Raw genomic sequence first — 18716 nt, forward strand, 5'->3', positions numbered from 1 at the left:
GGCTTTCTTCACATAGAGAAGATATTTCATAATGTATTTTTAACCTTTCTTTTTAAACTATGGTAAGAACACTTGATATGAGGTTTACCCTCTTAACAAATTTTTAAGTGTACATTAGTTCCCTTTTTTCATGGTTTTACTTCCTACAGTTTCAGTTACATGCTGTCAAACACCATCCGAAACTATTAAATGGAAAATCCCAGAAGTAAACAAATGTCATTGTGTGTTTATTCTAAAAGTGATCTTTAGTTTTTCCCTATTCTTTCTTTTTTGCTAAAAGTGGGTTAAATCATGTTCTTTTTCTTTTTTTAAAAAACAAAAAGATTATATAATTGCAATTTTATGACAAACCTGTTTAAATATTTTTATTGCTTTTTCATGTCTGTATTTAAAAACAAAAAGAGAGGCATGTTTTGAATATACCTCATGGTGTGTTCAGTAAGATGGGGGTGAGATAGGATGTAATTGGGCAGATGACTAAAGAAATATACTAATAATTTTATTTCAACTCAATACTTTGAAAGTCTAGAAATGATTCCATGTTTGTTTGTTTTTGCATTGCAGTGAATGATTTAGGAGGGGACTTCAAGGGAGTTGGTAAAGGCTCCTTAGCTGCCGATAAGGTTGTTGAAGAAATAAGAAGGAAAGGTGGAAAGGCAGTGGCCAACTATGGTATGGTATTTGAGAGAATTAGACTATTTTTAAATGTTTCCTACAGCTAATGCTATTGCACACATTGATAATCATTGAGCAAATATCTCTGCATTCCAATGTAATTATGAAATTAGATTTTATCTAATTCAGACAAAGTTATTTGGCTACATATTTTCTATCATATGTGAGAATTTTTAACTCTTTTGATATAGATTATTTTATGTCTACCTTTTCTATTGCTTACTTAATTTTTTTTATTAATGAGCACATGATATAATCAATAAATTGTTGTAGATGTGTATATGAATATGTTCTTGTTCTTAAAAGACCTGTTTTAGCTAAAAGGTCTTATGTACTTCTGTAGAATAACATTACATTTTTCTTTTGAAATTGTTTAAAAATTTAGAAAAAGTAATATCATGTAAGAAGTGAAATGCCCCCTTTCTGTACTCAACCTCTATATTCCATTATTCACAAGTACTCTTGCTATATGTAACTTCTTATCTTTATAAATACTTGTGTCAAAGTTAGGCATTAAAGTGAAGCCACAAGAAAAACAGCAAATACAATCTTTACATTTGATGTATTGAGTCAAATGTATAGTATTTGTAAGGAAACTTCTTAAATAGCTTTACTTTAAAAAGCTAGCACTTACTAATTTTTCTGCAAATTAAATTGTTTATATGGGCCAGGGATTAAATTAGATTACCAGTGACTTCATTTGGAAATTTTAGAGGAAAAGAAATAGGATATGATTTATTTTGAGAGTTTAAAGCAGCCGTGGGCAAACTACGGCCCGCAGGCCGGATCTGGCCCGTTTGAAATGAATAAAACTAAAAAAAAAAAAGACCGTACCCTTTTATGTAATGATGTTTACTTTGAATTTATATTAGTTCACACAAACACTCCATCCATGCTTTTGTTCCGGCCCTCCGGTCCAGTTTAAGAACCCATTGTGGCCCTCGAGTCAAAAAGTTTGCCCACCCCTGGTTTAAAGGAATAATGAAACAGACATTTTAGTATCTTCTTTCCACATTAAGGGTCTAGAAAACTATCTTCACCTTTTTCTTTTTTTTAAATTTAAATTTTGGTGTTTTAAAAACCTATTTTATAAAGATAAAAATTCCAGACCCTCCCCCACTCCCGCCCTAGTTTTGATATGCAACCTGTGTCAATCAGAATTCAGTCAGAAAAACTGAAGCTCCTTTAGGTTTTCCAGGTGTGAGGGTTTCAATACAGAGAATTAGAGGCTAACGTAGCCATTGGAAGGGTTGAGGAAGTGCATGTCAGGGAAACTGTCCATGACCATCTCAGCCTGCAGCCGATGGTAGATGTGCTGTTGGTTTTACTTCTCACGTGATTGCCTGCCTCTGCAGGCTTCTACTTTTCCATGCTTTAGATGATATGCTTTAGATGATTATCTCTTTTTGACATAGCTAACTCAGGACTATATGTGACCTAGGAAAGGGACTGTGTTTCCTGGATCCTCCCCTGTGATTGCAGAGAATATAGAAAGAGGCAGTGGTGACAGTGAGTTGACAGCTGACCATTTGACACACAACTCTGGGGATATGAGCCCTTCCCTTCAGCTGATTAGCAGAAAACAATGAAACTACTATTTTTGCCAGGCTTTATTGCTTGTGTTTAGTATTAAAAAACAGGTTTATTTTCCACATGTAGTATATAGTGTTGAACATGCTTTTTCAGTTTAAATGTGCACCTTCTTTTCTCCCTCCCTCTTTCCTTCCCCCTCCCCCTTTCTTTTCTCTCTCTAAAACAGTGGTTCTCAACCTTCTGGCCCTTTAAATACAGTTCCTCATGTTGTGACCCAACCATAAAATTATTTTCGTTGCTACTTCATAACTGTAATTTTGCTACTGTTATGAATCGTAATGTAAATATCTGATATGCGGGATGGTCTTAGGCGACCCCTGTGAAAGGGTCGTTCGACCGCCAAAGGGGTCGCGACCCACAGGTTGAGAATCGCTGCTCTAAAATAAATAAAAATTTTAAAAAAAGAAGTTAGAAATCATTTTGAGAGATACTACTGAAGTTTTGTACTAATTTCCCTTTCCTCAGATTCAGTGGAAGCAGGAGAGAAGCTTGTGAAGACAGCACTGGATGCTTTTGGAAGAATAGGTGATGTTTCTTTGCTTTTATGGTACTAACAAGGCATGGGGTTTAGCAGTTTTATAGGTAAGGGCAGTCCTGATGCCTGACTGCATTTGAACAAAATAGTAGAGTTAGCTACCCCTTCCTGCCTCAAATCGTGGTGCTCTTTTCCTTACTAATAAATGTCATTTGTGGCATTTATTTTTTCCAGAATAGAGCACTTTCATTTGCATTAAAAACCTGTTCAGGCAGATATCCTTTCTTCTCAGCGATTTTCTTACTTGTGTCTGGGAACTTGTCTGCTGCCTGTTGGTCGGCAGAAGCTGCTTCCCATATTATCTTGACATTTTTAAGCCAAACCTCTTTCTAAAATTACCAGACCATCCTTTGCCATTAAATTCTTGAGCTTTAGGTCCTTTACCATCCATTTGCTTTAAGTTGTCATATAATGAGTTTGCTTTTTCTCAAGTCACATTAGTGTCTGTAGCCATGCCTTTCTCACAGCAATCCTGCACTCCCATAAAAGCTGCATTTCAATACAAGATAAAAAGATATTCACGAAAAGCACAAAGTTTTCATGACTGTGGGTGTAGCTGCAGTGATGGCTTCATGAATTTCTTTTTTTGTTTATAATGGTCTTTATGCTGGATTCATTTATCTAGAAATGCAGGCAACCCCAGTTAGAGCTCTCAATCTATGGTACATGTTAAGTAATTCAACTTTTTTTTTTTTTTAATTTAAGACAAGGAATACTTTTTTCAAACCCATCAGAGAAATGGACAGGTTGGGACTGCAACAAAGCTTCGTGTTTTTTAAAGCCTAGGCCAGTTATTGTATATGAGAGTATGCACTGCTACATCCAACAACTGAACAGACCATAACTTTTCAAAGTTTAAAAACAGATCCAGAGACAGAGAAGCATCGATCAGACTGTCAAACCCCAGAGGGAAGGTAGGGGAGGGTGGAGGTAAGGGGGAAAGATCAACCAAAGGACTTATATGCATGCATATAAGCCTAACTAATGGACACAGACAACAGGGGGGTGAGGGCATGAGTTGGGGAGGTGGGTGGGGGGAGGGTTATGGTGGGATAAGGATATATATGTAATACCTTAATTAATAAAGAAATTAAAAAAATAGAATAAGCTTCCCTGTAAAAGCAGCACTGTTGTGACATTTTAACTTTATTCCTCTCCTTCTTCCTCACCCTCTCCTTCAACAGAATCCACACCAACCTCCTCATAATTCCTCTCAAAGGCAGCCATGTCCTCATGGGCCTCAGAAAGCTCTCCTTCTTCCATGCCCTCACTCATGCACGTACCAGTGAACAAAGGCACGCTTGGCATACATCAGGTCAAACTTGTCCAGGCGACCCAGGCCTCAGCAGTACCTGTGGTATTGCTCAGTGTGAACACAGCTCCCTGTACGTTGGCCAGGTTTCCACCTGATACCACAGTGGGAGGCTGGTAATTAATGCCAACTTTGAAGCGAGCGGGGCACCAGTCCACACACTGGATGATCAGCTTCGCCTTGATGGTGGCACTGGCAGCACTGACATCTCTGGGAATCATGTCACCTCTGTACAACAGGCAGCAAGCCATGTATTTACCGTGGTGAGGGTCACATTTCACCACCTGGTTGGCTGGCTCAAAGCACACATTGGTGATCTCTGCCACAGACGGCCGTTCTTGATGGGCTTTCTCAGCAGAGATTTCGGGCATAAGTGGCCAGAGGGAAGTGGATGCAGGGATAGTGCATTGGGTTGGTCTGGAGTTCTGCCAGATCAACATTCAGGGGTCCATCAAATCATCGGGAAGCATGCCTGACCGTCATGGCTCAGTGGTTGAGCATCGACCTATCAACCAGGAGGTCATGGTTCGATTCTCAGGGCACGTGCCTGGGTTGTGGATTCGATCCCCAGCAGGGGGATGTGTGTGCAGGAAGCAGTCAATCAATGATTCACTCTCATCATTGATGTTTCTATCTCTCTCTCCCTCTCACTTCCTCTCTGAAATCAATAAAAATATATTTTTAAAAAAATCTGAGGGATTTAGTGATGGAAGACACAATTTGACCTATCACCCTATTCTGGTTAGTATAGGTTGGGCGCTCAATATGAAATTTTCTACAAGAGATGTAGATGTTCTCATTGTCAACCATGAAGGCATAGAGTGCTCTAGGGTGGTGTGGGTGATGAGGATGGAGGAGTAGGGCTAACTTCAGCTGTGGAAACCTGGGGGGCTGAGTAAATGGAGAACGCCTGCTTGTCACTTCGCATCTGGTCATGTTACAGTCCCAACCTGTTCTAGTAGAGCTCCCAGCAGGCATTGCCTATCTGGACACCAGCCTGGCCAACGTGGATGGAGATGCACTCACATGTGGTTGCTGCTTTGCGGACAGGAAGAGGAGAGGTTGTTGCTTTTTACAGCGAGTCTCTTAGGCAGTTGATGTAAGAGAACTGGCTCAACTTTTTCTTATAATGTCATAACTTTTCGCTGCTTCTTGGGAGCATTTCCAGCACCACTAGTGAGTGGCACTTCATATTGCACCAAAAAATGAAAACATTATTTTTTGCTGCTATACACAATTTGCTGAAGAGAGGAACTTCTCATGAGGAGCGATTAGCATCACATGGCATTTGTTTTTGGTAATCCTCTCCCGAGGATATTTTCTCATTGATTTTTAGAGAGAGTGAAAGGGAGGGGGAGAGGCAGAGAGGGAGAGAAACATCGATGTGAGAGAGACACAGCTATTGGTTGTCTCCCATACACACCCTGATCAGGGCCAGGGGAATCGAGCCTGCAACCAAAGTATGTGTCCTTGACAGGAATCAAACCCAGGACCCTTCAGTCTGCTGACTGATGTTCTATCCACTGAGCCAAACTGCATAAGGTTCACATGGTATTTTAATTGGATACTTGCAACACTTGGTCTCATTGCAAGGTGGCTAGAAAATTATCACAATAGTACTGTATATAATACAGTTAACTTTATGCATTTATTTAATTGTGCATCCTTACAATTGTTTACTTTTCTCTACTGTGAATGGTACCACATATGATCTGTGTTTGCACGTTTTTATAAACTTTAACTTTTTGTAGTAGACTTGTATATATTTTATGATAATAAATGATAAAATAGACTACTGGTATCTACATATATTTATGTATTCATGACATACATAATTTTTCTTAAGTTTTTAAAAAATATTTCTAGAGTTTGTGGTTTGTCTGCAAGATTTTCACATTGTTGCAAATCTCTAAAAATTTTTCTGGTATATTTATGAAAATAAAAATACATATAAGTGGACCCATGCATTTCAAACCCCTGTTGTTCAGTAGTCAACTGTATAATAAAAAATCTTCATTTTTAAAGAAGCATTTCCAATATGTCATTTAGTCAACCGTTCTCTAGATAATCTTCCTGGTTTAGTTCCACACATCTATAATAATAAAAGTGTAATATGCTAATTAGACCGGACAGCCAAACGACCTTCCAGACGTCCTTCCAGACGACCTTCCGGATGAAGCCACAGCTGTGAGGGCTGAGTCCCTTGCATGAATTTTGTGCATCGGGCCTCTAGTCTATATATATAAAAGCCTTTCCAGTCGCTATGATCCTCACTGACCACCAGGAGGCAGATGCTCAATGCAGGAGCTGCTCCCTGGTGGTCAGTGCACTCCCACAGCCAACCTCCCATGGCTGGCCAACCTCCCCTGGTTCCTCCCCATGGCCGGCCAGCCCCAATCGGCCCCGATGGGGGGCGGGTGGTGGCCAACCTCCCTCGGCCTCTTCCCCTGGCCCGGCTAGTCAACCTCCATGGCCCTCCCCCCGCCTGGCTGGCCCAGCCCCAATGGGCCCTGATTGCTGGCCAGGCCGAGGGCCTCTAGTTTTTAAAACTAGAGGTTGATTTTTGAATTCTAGAGAGAAACATTATTGCAAACTAGCCCAATATGTTTACAATCTGGAAACATTATTTTTTTTTTTGTAATTTGAACGTATTCCTTTGTTTTTCCTGTCAAGCATATTTGTTTTTCTAGTCATGTTTGGTTGAGCTCATAAGAGACATGTTCACATATAGTGACAGAGGGATCAAGACCACAAAGGTGGGAAGTCATAGGTGAAAATAGTTACATGATGGTGGTTCACTTTAAATTATATGATTTCTTTTCATAAGAGGAATACTAATACAATTATGTGTTAACATTTTTAAAATTCTTTATTGTTTAAAGTATTGGTTTTCTTTCTGGGCTTTTGATTTTTGAGTGGCAAGGAAAAAACCTTTTCAGTTTTTAACTTTCTGAGTGAATTTTGTGGTTAAATGAGGAATGGCTTGTGGTTACCCCTGAATCCTAAGAACCTAAGAGTTGTGCAATAGCTAATTATATAAATAGGATGATATAATTTCGGCAGAATGTAGAGGTGGAAATATTTAGATATGTGAGTTCGAGAGCAAAGCCCTGATTCAGCGTGATACTGGCTGTGGTTTTGTGAATAGATTTTTTTTCTTTACGTATAAAGTTTTGTTCTGATAGCACTCTTTACCAATTAATATGCTTGCTTATATATTTGTGACCTGGATCTTTTTATATTGCAGATGTTGTGGTTAACAATGCTGGGTGAGTATTTATTTTTTTCATTTTTAGTAATGTGCATACAAAGTTTTTTTATTTTTAACTATATACTTCTTCCCCACACTAACCAATATAATATCAATTTTTTAGAATTCTGAGGGACCGTTCCTTTAGTAGAATAAGTGATGAAGACTGGGGTAAGTTGTTTTTAATATATGTCTCTAGAATACTAGTATACCTGTCCATTTAGCCTTTTAATATTTGATAAATTTCTACATTTAAGAAAAAACTTGCTTTTATCTACTTCTGCTAATGTAAGTAATGCATAAGCTTTATAACTGAAAATGATGAACACTTGGAAATAGCTGATTTTTTAAAACATTTGAGAAATTTTAAAAAATTTAAATCAATTGTCAGAAGTTATTCAAAAGGATTTTGTGCCTGTTGATTTGTTTTTCCCTTGAGAGGTTGTCAGCATTTCCTAGCAGTATTAACTCTTTCTAACAGCCTGCAACATGCTTCTCTGGCTGTGTGATTCTTATTTCAAGAGCAAGAGCAGGATATGGAAGGTAGCCCGGGGCACTAACAATGATGGAAATCTTAGTAATGGGTGGGAAAACCTAGATGTAAGTTTGAAGCTTCTAATAAGTAGGAAAATTTTCCATTAGGAAAGATTGAGTTTAGATAATGAACAAATCAGTTAGGAAAAAAATGTTTTTTCTGTTCACTCTTCTTTGCCCTTGCTTTCATTGGCTATCAGAACTAAAACAAGCAATGGTGGCTGAGACAGTGACAGGCATGATAACTGAGATGAATTCTCTCATCATTTGTAGTGTGTGCTCCTGAGGAATATGGCCACAAATTCTGTTAGAAGAAGCAAAATATATCTTTGTGACTTAGAGTGAAGCAAAGAAGGGCTTTTAGTTTCCTCTTCCCTTATAGGAATTGGAGTAAAAAAGAAGCGAAGATAAGATTTGTTGGCAAAGGGGGTTTATGTTGGCACTTTCTTTTCAGCTCCTGTTGGACTGGGATATTTCCTCCTCTGGTTTCATCCTCAGCTCACCATCCTAACTACTACCTCCCTACCCCCTTTAAGTTTCTTTTTTTCACTCTTACATTATTCTTCTAACATATACATGAAAACATTTGATGAGACCCCCAGATTGAAACAAAAATAAGTAAGAATGGTTAAAAACTTAATAATTAAAATATCAAATTATATCTAAATAAATTGAGTTAAAAATTAAATCTACAGGTTTTTGTCTATCTGAACCATTCCCCAGGTTGTCTATTCATTAGATTAACATTCTTTCTCACTTCCTCCGCCCTCCCTCTTTTCTCTCGTTTTCTACCCCCAACCCCCCAATTCTCTCTAACTCATTTATAAACCCTGGGAAAAATAGGGATATATACTGAGCATTTTGTAAACATTTCTTGATGATGAACCGTGTGGTTTGTGATTATGCTTTAACTAATGTTTGTGTCAAGTCCCAACTATATATGTAAAGTTAGTGATTTTTTATATAAAGTAGGCATAAATTAAAGATGGCATTGTACCATACTTACCTGTCATGGGAAATACCATGATCACCAAGGTGTTTTTCCCAGGGGGAGCCTTATCCATTGCATTCTGCATATGCTGACCCCTGCGATTTCCCCTAATGTGGGAAATTCGACTGCATAATTTGTGGTAGTGGAGGACTGCGTTCTCGCTCACATCTATGAAAAAAAGATGTCATTGTATTTAGATATGTACAGGGTTTCAGTAACCTTATCATAAGTGATAGGCAAAACAGGTATGATTGGTTTTTCCTAACTGGAACAAAGGCAAAAATATTTACTCAGTTGATTTTGAATGCTACGTTTAAAATGAGTTTATAAGTAAATCATTGCTTATGTTCATTCTGAGACGTCTATTGAAATTTTTGACAAAATATATACTAAAAATAATTTCTTGTTTTAGATTTAATCCATAAAGTTCATTTGCGGGGCTCATTCCAAGTGACCCGGGCAGCATGGGATCACATGAAGAAACAGAAATTTGGAAGGTAGAGTTGCATATGCTTTCCAGGGGGATTAGAAATCTGTGTGGGTTCTTGTGTAGAGGGAATGATAATTGCTTTGATATTGAGGAAAACATCGTCATATATGTGTGGGCTTTTTAGGTATAGTTTTGGCACATACCCTCTCATTAAATTGGTCATTTAGTTATAGATTAGCTGAGCTGGACAGCTTTATGTATTATTTTCACCTCCTACTTTTCATTATTAATGATTTTTCTGCTGTGCTGATATTTTGCCATGTAAACATTGAGTTTACCTGTACTTTATTCTCTAACCAAAATATCATTTTGTGTATCCAGTGACTAACTCAGGAGAAATGAGTGGATGTTTCCTGTTAGTTGATACTTGTGAGACATGAGATAGTCTTTATAAACTGTTTAGGAACTCTAGAACTCTCATAGTTGCATCTCTGTGAGTACTCAGAACGTGGTAGAGCTAGTAAATATGTCAGATTGGGTGAGATGATGAGATGGCATTGTTTTAATATGAGGCATTTAATGTTATCCAGAAAGGGAGAGAGTCAAAGTGATGAGTACTGAAGAATTAGAACTGCTTTATCTAATATTTCTTACTAAAATTTTAACATATGTATTGCCAGTTTATTTTATGTTTATAAATATTTATTGTTGTTTTCAATAGATAATGAACATTCTTATAATTGAATTTATTTGGTTCTAAACAGGGATTCTTTTTAAAACAGTTAAATCTTATAGTTGAAGTTTGAGAGATTACTTTTATTATTATTATCATTTATTTTTAATTTTATTTATTGATTTTAGAGAATGAAAGGGAAGGAAGGAAGGAGAGAGAGAAATAGAGAGAGAGAGAGAGAGAGAGAGAGAGAAAGAGAGAGAGAGACATTGTTTTGCTGTTTGACTTATTTATGCATTCATTGGTTGTTTCTTATATGTGCCCTGACTGGGGCAACCTTAGCATATTAGGATGGTGCTCTAACCAACTCAGCTACCTGTCCAGGGCCGAGATTAATTTTATTATTAATATTATTTTAGGTATATGAATCATGATTGTAAGAATCTAATGGCAATATACAGAGTTGTTTTTGACAGGTGTAATAATACTGAAAAGAACAAAAGACATACAGTTGTAGCATTATAAAATCATAGCAAAGATGATATTGGGGGATTGATTTTCCTTTTAGGATAATTATGACTTCATCGGCTTCAGGAATATATGGCAACTTTGGCCAGGCAAATTATAGTGCTGCAAAGCTGGGTCTTCTGGGCCTTGCAAATACTCTTGCAATTGAAGGCCAGAAAAACAACATTCATTGTAATACTATTGCCCCTACTGCTGGATCACGGATGACCAAGACTGTCATGCCTGAAGGTAAGTAGCTTAGATTTTTCAGTGCTGTTACCCACAAATCTGTGTGAGGTGAGCTTTGCAAAAGTATTTAATTTTCTGAATAGTTAAAAAATTATTTTCCTACAGTTTAAAATAGCATTATGTATAATGTGTGTTCATTACAAAAATTTTAGAAAAGCACAAGAGAAGGATTAAAAAATGAGCCATAATTCTACCACACTGAGATACACTTTCATTCTTTTTCTCTGCGTAGGTATATACAGTATACAGAAATATATTTTTTACAGAATGTGGTAATAGCATTCTTACTGTTTTATAATAATATTAATTTTTAAAAATAATTAATAGACTTTTGAACTATTGGTTGTTTAGTAGCATGTTGTTTAGTCTCCATGTGTTTGTATTTTTTCTAGATTTTTCTTGTGATTGATTTCTAGTTCCATGCAGCTGTCAGAAAAGGCACTTGATATGATTTCAGTATTCTTTAATTTATTAAGACTTGTTTTGTGGCCAAATGTGACATATCCTGGAGAATGTTCCATTTGTATTTGAAAAGACTGTATTCTGCAGTATTGGGATGAAAGGTTCTGCAATATCTATTAAGGCCATCTGATATAATATGTCGTTTAAGGACAGTGCTTCCTTATTGGTTTAGTGGTGATGAACTTCCTTAGTTTTAGCTTCCCTGGGAAACACTCCTCCAATTCTGATTGATAACCTTGCCCCATAGCATATTCTGGGATGTAAGTTTTTCCTTGTCATCATTTTAAATATCCCTTCTGGCCTATAAAGTTTCTACTGAAAAATCAGTTGATAGTCTTATGGGTTTCCTTTGAATGTGACAAGTCAGTTTTCTCTTGCTACCTCTAAAATTCTGTCTCTGTCTTTTAACTTTTACCATCTTTATTATAAACTAGAGGCCCATTGCACGAAGATTCACACAATAGGCCTTCCTTCCCCTTGCTGCCGGTACCGGTTTTCCTCCAGCACACGGGACCCAGGCCTTTGGTCCAGCCACAGCAGAGAAGCCAAGCCTCGAGGTTAGGCTTCTCCTTTCCGGCCGCAGCGAGGCTTGGCTTCTCCCCTCTGCCCACAGTGAGGCTTGGCTTCTCTGCTGCGGTTGCAGCAGAGAAGCCAAGCCTCTTCAGTCCTCAGTCTTCACTCCAGCCAGAGCCTTCAGTCTTTGCTCTGTGCCTACGTATGCAAATTAACCCGCCGTCTTTGTTGGGTTAATTTGCATGCTCATCCTGATTGGCTGGTGGGCATAGCAGAGTGACAAACAATTTACATATTTCTCTTTTATTAGTGTAGATGTCTTGGAATAGATTTCTTTAGGTTCATGTTGTTTAGGACTCTCTGAACCCGGATGTCTGTTTTCTTCTCCAGATTAGGGAAGTTTTCAATGACTATTTCTTCAAATGAGTTTTCTACCCCTTTCTTTCTCTTGCCCACTTCTGGGATCCCTATAATGTAAGTGTTAGTATGCTTGATGTTGTTCTAGAGGTCACTTAAACTATCTTTATTATTTTTTTTTCTTTTTGATGCTCTGATGGAATGATTTCTACTGTTATGTCTTTTAGATTGCTGATCTGTTCTTCCATACCAACCACTCTGTTGTTAATTCCCTCTAGTTTACTTTTTATTTCAGTTACATTCTTCTGCTCTGATTGCTTTTTTCTTGTGTGTGTGTTTTTTTCCTTTGTTGAAGTTCTCCCTGTGTTCTTTCATTCTTCTCCTGAGTTCAGTGAGTATCTTTATGACTATTACTTTGAACTTTTTATCAGGTAAATTACTTACGTTTGTTTAATTAGTGTTTCTGTTTTATTTTGTTCTTTTGTTTGGAGTCTATTTCTATATCTCCCCATTTTGTTTGACTTTCTGTATTTGTTTCTATGAATTAGGCAACACAGCCACTTCTTCCAGTCTTGAAGGAGCAGCCTTGCATAGGAGCGTATTGATTGTGTGTGCCAGGTGGTTTTGTCAGGCTGGCTAGAAGTGGAACAGGCGTAGTTCTGAGGCACCCCAGAACACGCTCTGTCAAGGCCATTTTGGTGGAATGGCTGGAGCTGGAGCAGGTGTGGGTTGGAGTGTCCTGGGGCACTGCCATGCTGGGGCTGCCTTGGTGGGATGGCTGGAGCTACAGTGGGTGTGGGCCTGGAGGTCCTGGGGGGCACTGTGTTTTGGTTGTCTTGGCAGAATGGCTGGAGCTAGGGTATGTACTGCTGGTGCTGCCTTGGTGGGACAGCTAGATATGGAGGAGGCATGGGCTGGGGGTGACCTAGGGTATGACTCACCAGTTATACACTGGCAGGGCAGTTGGATTGCATGCAGGTTTGGGGGGTCCCAGGACACTCTTCACTGGAGCCACCTTTGGGGGATGGTTGTTGCTGGTGTGAGCCAGGGACTCAGGGACACGGAATGGCCATGGCAGGCCAGCTAGAGTGCCTGCACTGTGCTCTCACCCCTGCTATTAAGGTGGAGGGGTAACATAAAAATGATGCTCTTTGCTACCTCTGATCCTGGAGCGAGTTCCAGCAGTTCTCCACCCGTGTGGCAGGCACACTAGGGTTTGTAAATGGATTTCCTCACATATAGGCTAGGTGCCCTTTAGACTGCTGTTTTCTCGCTGTGCCCCAGGGCAGGTGGTCTGCATGCGGGCCGCTCAGTGATATTCCTACTGCAGGACACTGTGTTGGGGATGGGTCCCCTCATTACCACGTCTCCGTATCGCCTACCCTTCTCTGTCTGGTCCCTATGCCATTGGTTGTGCAGAAGCTGCTCAGTCAGCCCCAAGTGTCTCTTCAGGAGAAATTTCTCTGTATGTAGGGTATATTTGGTGTGTTAGTGGGAGGAAGTGAATTAAAGATCTTTCTATGTCATTATCTTGCAACCCTATTTTGGTTTTTATTACCTTTTTTAATAGCTTAGAAAAAGCTGAAAATTAATTTTGCACAGAATTTCTTCTCTCCCTTTGAAATATCCACTTACAGGCTATTATAAGAATTATTTGTTAAAAAACCAGATGTTATAAGTAATGTGTGCAGACGTTTGCAGTTTCTTTTTTCTATTTGAAATATATTTGATAAATGGAAAGAAATGTATGTAACTTACATGTTTCTTACATGAAATAAAACATAATCCTAGAACAGTGATGGCGAACCTATGACACGTGTGTCAGAGGTGACACGCGAACTCATTTTTTTGGTTGATTTTTCTTTGTTAAATGGCATTTAAATATCTACACTAATAAAAGAGAAACATGGTAATTGGCGTACGACCGCTACCCTTCCCATTGGCTAATCAGCATATCCTTATGCAAATTAACTGTCAGCCAAGATGGCGGCCGGCAGCCAGGCACTGAAGCGAGCAGGGAGGCTTGCTTCCTCCAGGGACTGCAGACTCCAACGTTCCCCACCTTACTTGCCCGACTCTCAACTGCAACTCTAAGCAACTATTACTACGTTGCAAATAAAAAGCTAAACAAAACCTGCTTTCAGTCAGCCCCGGACCGCAACATTGTATCCTTGCTTTCAGCAGCGAGGCCTCAGAGCTAAAGCTGGCCCAGAATTAAAAAAAAAAAAAAAAAGAAAACAAGGAGCGGTTGGAAGCTTTAGTCACTCGCCACCCGGAAAACAGCCCTCAGCCCCTCAGCCAGCCTGGCCAGGCACCCCAGTGGGGACCCCCACCCTGATCCAGGACACCCTTCAGGGCAAACCAGCCGGCCCCCACCCATGCACCAGGCCTCTATCCTATATAGTAAAAGGGTAATATGCCTCCTGGCACCGGGGTCAGCGGAGCAGCGAGGCTCCCAGCACCGGGATCAGCGTGACAGGGGGCAGCCCCCAAACCCCCTGATCAGCCCTGCTCTGTGCCTGATAGGGGGGAGCTCCCCAATCCCCCGATTGCCCTGCGGCTCTGTGTGTGACAGGGGGCGGGGCCACAACCTCCCTATCCGCCCTGCTCTGTGTGTGACAGGGAAAGGCGCCCCAACCCCCTGATCAGCCCTGCTCTGTGCCTGATGTGGGGGAGCTCCCCAATCCCCTGATTGCTCTGTGGCTCTGTGTGTGACAGGGGGCGGGGCCACAACCTCCCTATCCGCCCTGCTCTGTGTGTTACAGGGAAAGGCGCCCCAATCCCCTGATCAGCCCTGCTCTGTGCCTGATAGGGGGGAGCTCCCCAATCCCCCGATTGCCCTGCGGCTCTGTGTGTGACAGGGGGCGGGGCCACAACCTCCCTATCCGCCCTGCTCTGTGTGTGACAGGGAAAGGCGCCCCAACCCCCTGATCAGCCCTGCTCTGTGCCTGATAGGGGGGAGCTCCCCAATCCCCCGATTGCCCTGCGGCTCTGTGTGTGACGGGGCGGGGCCACAACCTCCCTATCCGCCCTGCTCTGTGTGTGACAGGGTGAGGCGCCCCAACCCCCCCCCCCCCCCCCCACGGTCCCTGCTCTGTGTGTGACAGGGTAGAGCCATAACCTCTCCATCGGCCCTGCCCCGAGTATGACAGTGGCGGTGCCCCAAACCCCTGATCGGCCCTGCTCTGTGGGTGATAGAGGGTGGCGCCCCAACCCCCCTCCATGGGCCTTGCTCTGTGTGTGACAGGGTAGAGCCATAACCTCCCCATCGGCCCTGCCCTGAGTGTGACAGGGTGCAGCGCCCCAACCCCTGATCCGCCCTGCTCTGTGTGTGACAGGGGGCGGTGCCCCAGCTCCCCTATCGGCCCTACTCTGTGAGTGACGGGGCAGCGCCCCAACCCCCCTGATGGACCCTTCTCTGTGAGTGACAGGGGGCAGCGCCCCAACCCCCTGATTGGCCCTGCTCTGTGAGTGACAGGGAGCAGCCCCCCAACCCCTGATTGGCCCTGCTCTGTGAGTGACAGGGGGCAGCACCCCAACCCCCTGATTGGCCCTGCTCTGTGCATGACAAGGGGTGGGGCCGCAACCTCCCCATTGACCCTGCCTTGAGTATAACAGGGAGCGGTGCCCCAACCCCCCAATCAGTCTACCCTGAGCGTGACTGAGGGTGGCATTGCAACCTCCCGATCCGCCCTGCTCTGTGCATGACGGGGCAGCGCCCCAACTCCACAATCAGCCCTGCTCTGAGCCCGACCAGGGGCTGCACTTAGGGATTGGGCCTGCCCTCTGCCACCCTAAGCCAGCAGGCCGTTATCTCCCGAGGGGTCCCAGACTGTGAGAGGGCACAGGCCGGGCTGGGGGACCCCCCCCCCCCAGTGCACCGGGCCTCTAGTATAAAATAAATATCAAAAATATGGTTGCAAATATCAAGAAATTTCTATATGTGACACGGCACCAGAGTTAAGTTAGGGTTTTTCAAAATGCTGACACGCCGAGCTCAAAAGGTTCGCCATCACTGTCCTAGAATGAATAGCCATGAACTAACTTCCCAAGTTATATTAGTTATTTACTGTTCTGTGATAAATTATTCCAACATTTAGTAGACTAAAACAATAAACATTTGTTATCTCACAGTTTCTGGGATCAGGAGTTTTCAGTGGCTTAGCTGGGAAGTTTTGGGGTTTAATGAAGATGTTTTCTGTAATGATATTTAATGAAGATATTTTCTGGGACTCTGGTCCTTTGAAATCTTGTCTGGGTTAGAGCATCCACTACCAAGCTCATACATGCACATGACAGTTAGCAGGAGGCCTCAGTTTCTCATAATGTGGTTTTCTCCATAGGACTACTCTTGGTAGGGCAGCTGACGTCCCCCAGAGCTAATAATTTGAAAAAGAGAAACAGCCATCAGACAGAAGTTGCAGTATCTTTTAATTTCAGAAGTGTCCTATTCTAGTGGTCATAGAGAGCAATCCTGGTACATTGTGGGAAGGGGTGAATAAGAGGAGATGGGGAATCACTGGGGCCATTTTGAAGACTAGCTGTCATGCAACCTCTAAATCGGGGCATTACCAGTAACTTAAATCTTTGTTTGTTATTCTTTCATCCCAACCCTCTTGCTTCCCCAAGATGTAATAACTTAAAGAAAATGATTGGTTTTCATTTCTGTACCATTTTTCTTTAAAAAATACTAAACCATTTAAATATTAATTAAATTTAAAAAATAATAAATACGTGGCTAAAAGCTATTTGGTTTGCTTGTTTTGATATTCATAAAATTGTAATATACTGTAATTTGGGGGGGGGGATTGCACAATGTTATATTTCTAACATTAATTTATATTATTTATAGCTGTAGTTCACTCATTTATATAATAGTTCTGTAATAGTCCATTATGAGAATTTATCTAATTCTTATTAGTGGACATCTGGGTTTGTTTCCAGTTTCCATTCTTGTTCATGTGTCCAGAGTCACACAGCAAGGATATTCTAGGTTGTGTACTTAGAAGTAAAATGGCTGAGTTATGGAATATACTAATGCTAAACTTCACATAATGCTAAATAATTTTCAAATGGGTTAAGCCAATATAACATTCATCAGTGGTTACAGAGTTCTCACTGACCTATGGTTGGATTGGGGTTTTCCAGGATCACCCCAGGCTCCATAATTCTCTAGAAGAATTCACAGAACTCAGCAAAGCTCTTATGCTCATGGTTGTGGTTTTTTATAGTGAAATATACAAGTTAAAATCAGCTAGGGGGAAAGGCATACAGAGTGAAATTCATGAGAAACCAGGATGGAATCTGTAAAATGTTGCCAGCCAGGGAAGCCCTCCTGAGCCTTGGTGTCTAGGCTTTTTATTGGAAGTCAGTCATGTAAGCAAGCAGCTCCTGTGTGATTTACCTCAGCCACTCAGACTCCATCCCCTCAGAGCAAAAAGACTTCTCCATACGTCATATCCTTAGCATAAACCATCTGATCAAACTGGTTCAGCATGGCCCAGGGACTCACTCCTACTAGGCCGCATATTCCAAAGGCTCAGACCTCACCCCTCAGGAGCTGGCTAAGCTCCAGTCCTGAAGACAGACCTTTCTTAGGATTGTGCAAAGTTTAAGCAACCCTGGCCTGCTGAGTTAACCCTTCCCTATGCCTGGTCCTTCCCCAAAACTTGGCATTGTTTGTATGTGTCAGTCTAGTGAGTATAAAATTGTATCTCATTGTGATATTCTCAGGAATTTCACTTACCTCCTTCATCCTGTTTTTTGTTCATAAAATCGGGCTTAATAAGATGCTAGCTAACGTTGGAGTTTGGAATGTATTTTTAGTACTGGAAAGCAAGAATATTTACTTAAATTACTAGTGACAATATGTGAAATAAAATGCAAGTCAGAAGTATTCTTCCTATATGACATGCTCTTTTCTCTCTTTTTTTTTTTATCACCTAAGATAATAGATGGTGAGTTGGATTTCATTAATGTGTTAATTGTTGCATTCAATACTATAAAGTTAGTCAACGCAAACATCTGTATAGGTTAAGAATTTGTTTTGTCATGTCATTTAAGAAGTTGGATTCTCCCTTTGGTTTTCTCCTTGTGCTTATAACAGAGAGTTGAGAACAGTGTACCATTGGATTTTTTGCATACTTGAGAACTTTTAGAGGCTATGAAATGAAAAGTTTTTGGAGCTGCTCTTTAATTTATAGAGACTGTAAATGTCATCTTTGTTACTTTAGCATCTACACTAATAAAAGAGAAACATGGTAATTAGCATACGACCGCTACCCTTCCCATTGGCTAATCAGCATATCCTTATGCAAATTAACTGTCAGCCAAGATAGCGGCCGGCAGCCAGGCAGCTGGAAGCGAACATGAGGCTTGCTTGCTCCAGTGACTGCAGACTCCAACGTTCCCCGCCTGCCTTGCCAGCCTCTGAGCTACAACTCTAAGAAACTATGTTGCAAATGTAGAAGCTAAACAAAACCCCAGAAAAAAGCTTTCAGTCATCTCAGAGCTAGAGTTATACATTGTTTCGATTATAGCAGCGGAAGCCTCAGAGCTAGAGCCAGAGCTAAAGCTGGCCCAGAATAAAAAAAAAAAAGAAAAAGAAAAAAAGGAGTGGTTGGGAGCTTCAGTCA

At 41.0% G+C, this 18716-nt stretch overlaps 1 protein-coding gene and 1 non-coding gene across 2 annotated transcripts in view; both read left to right on the plus strand.

Moving 5' to 3' along the window:
* HSD17B4 (hydroxysteroid 17-beta dehydrogenase 4) overlaps positions 1–18716 on the plus strand; it is an 80440-nt gene that overhangs the window by 14568 nt on the left and 47156 nt on the right. The window contains exons 3-8 of the mRNA XM_070412513.1: positions 565–672; positions 2734–2793; positions 7363–7384; positions 7490–7536; positions 9303–9387; positions 10562–10749. Of these exons, the coding sequence (XP_070268614.1) occupies positions 565–672; positions 2734–2793; positions 7363–7384; positions 7490–7536; positions 9303–9387; positions 10562–10749 (510 nt within the window). The remainder of the gene's footprint in view (positions 1–564; positions 673–2733; positions 2794–7362; positions 7385–7489; positions 7537–9302; positions 9388–10561; positions 10750–18716) is intronic.
* On the plus strand, positions 8898–9061 carry LOC139009606 (U1 spliceosomal RNA). The gene has a single exon (XR_011471340.1). It is a non-coding gene; the product is annotated as a U1 spliceosomal RNA (small nuclear RNA).

The sequence above is a fragment of the Myotis yumanensis genome, unplaced genomic scaffold (genome assembly GCF_028538775.1).
Source record: "Myotis yumanensis isolate MYYU_CA2020_CCGP unplaced genomic scaffold, mMyoYum1.0.hap1 SCAF_4, whole genome shotgun sequence".
Taxonomy (NCBI): domain Eukaryota; kingdom Metazoa; phylum Chordata; class Mammalia; order Chiroptera; family Vespertilionidae; genus Myotis; species Myotis yumanensis.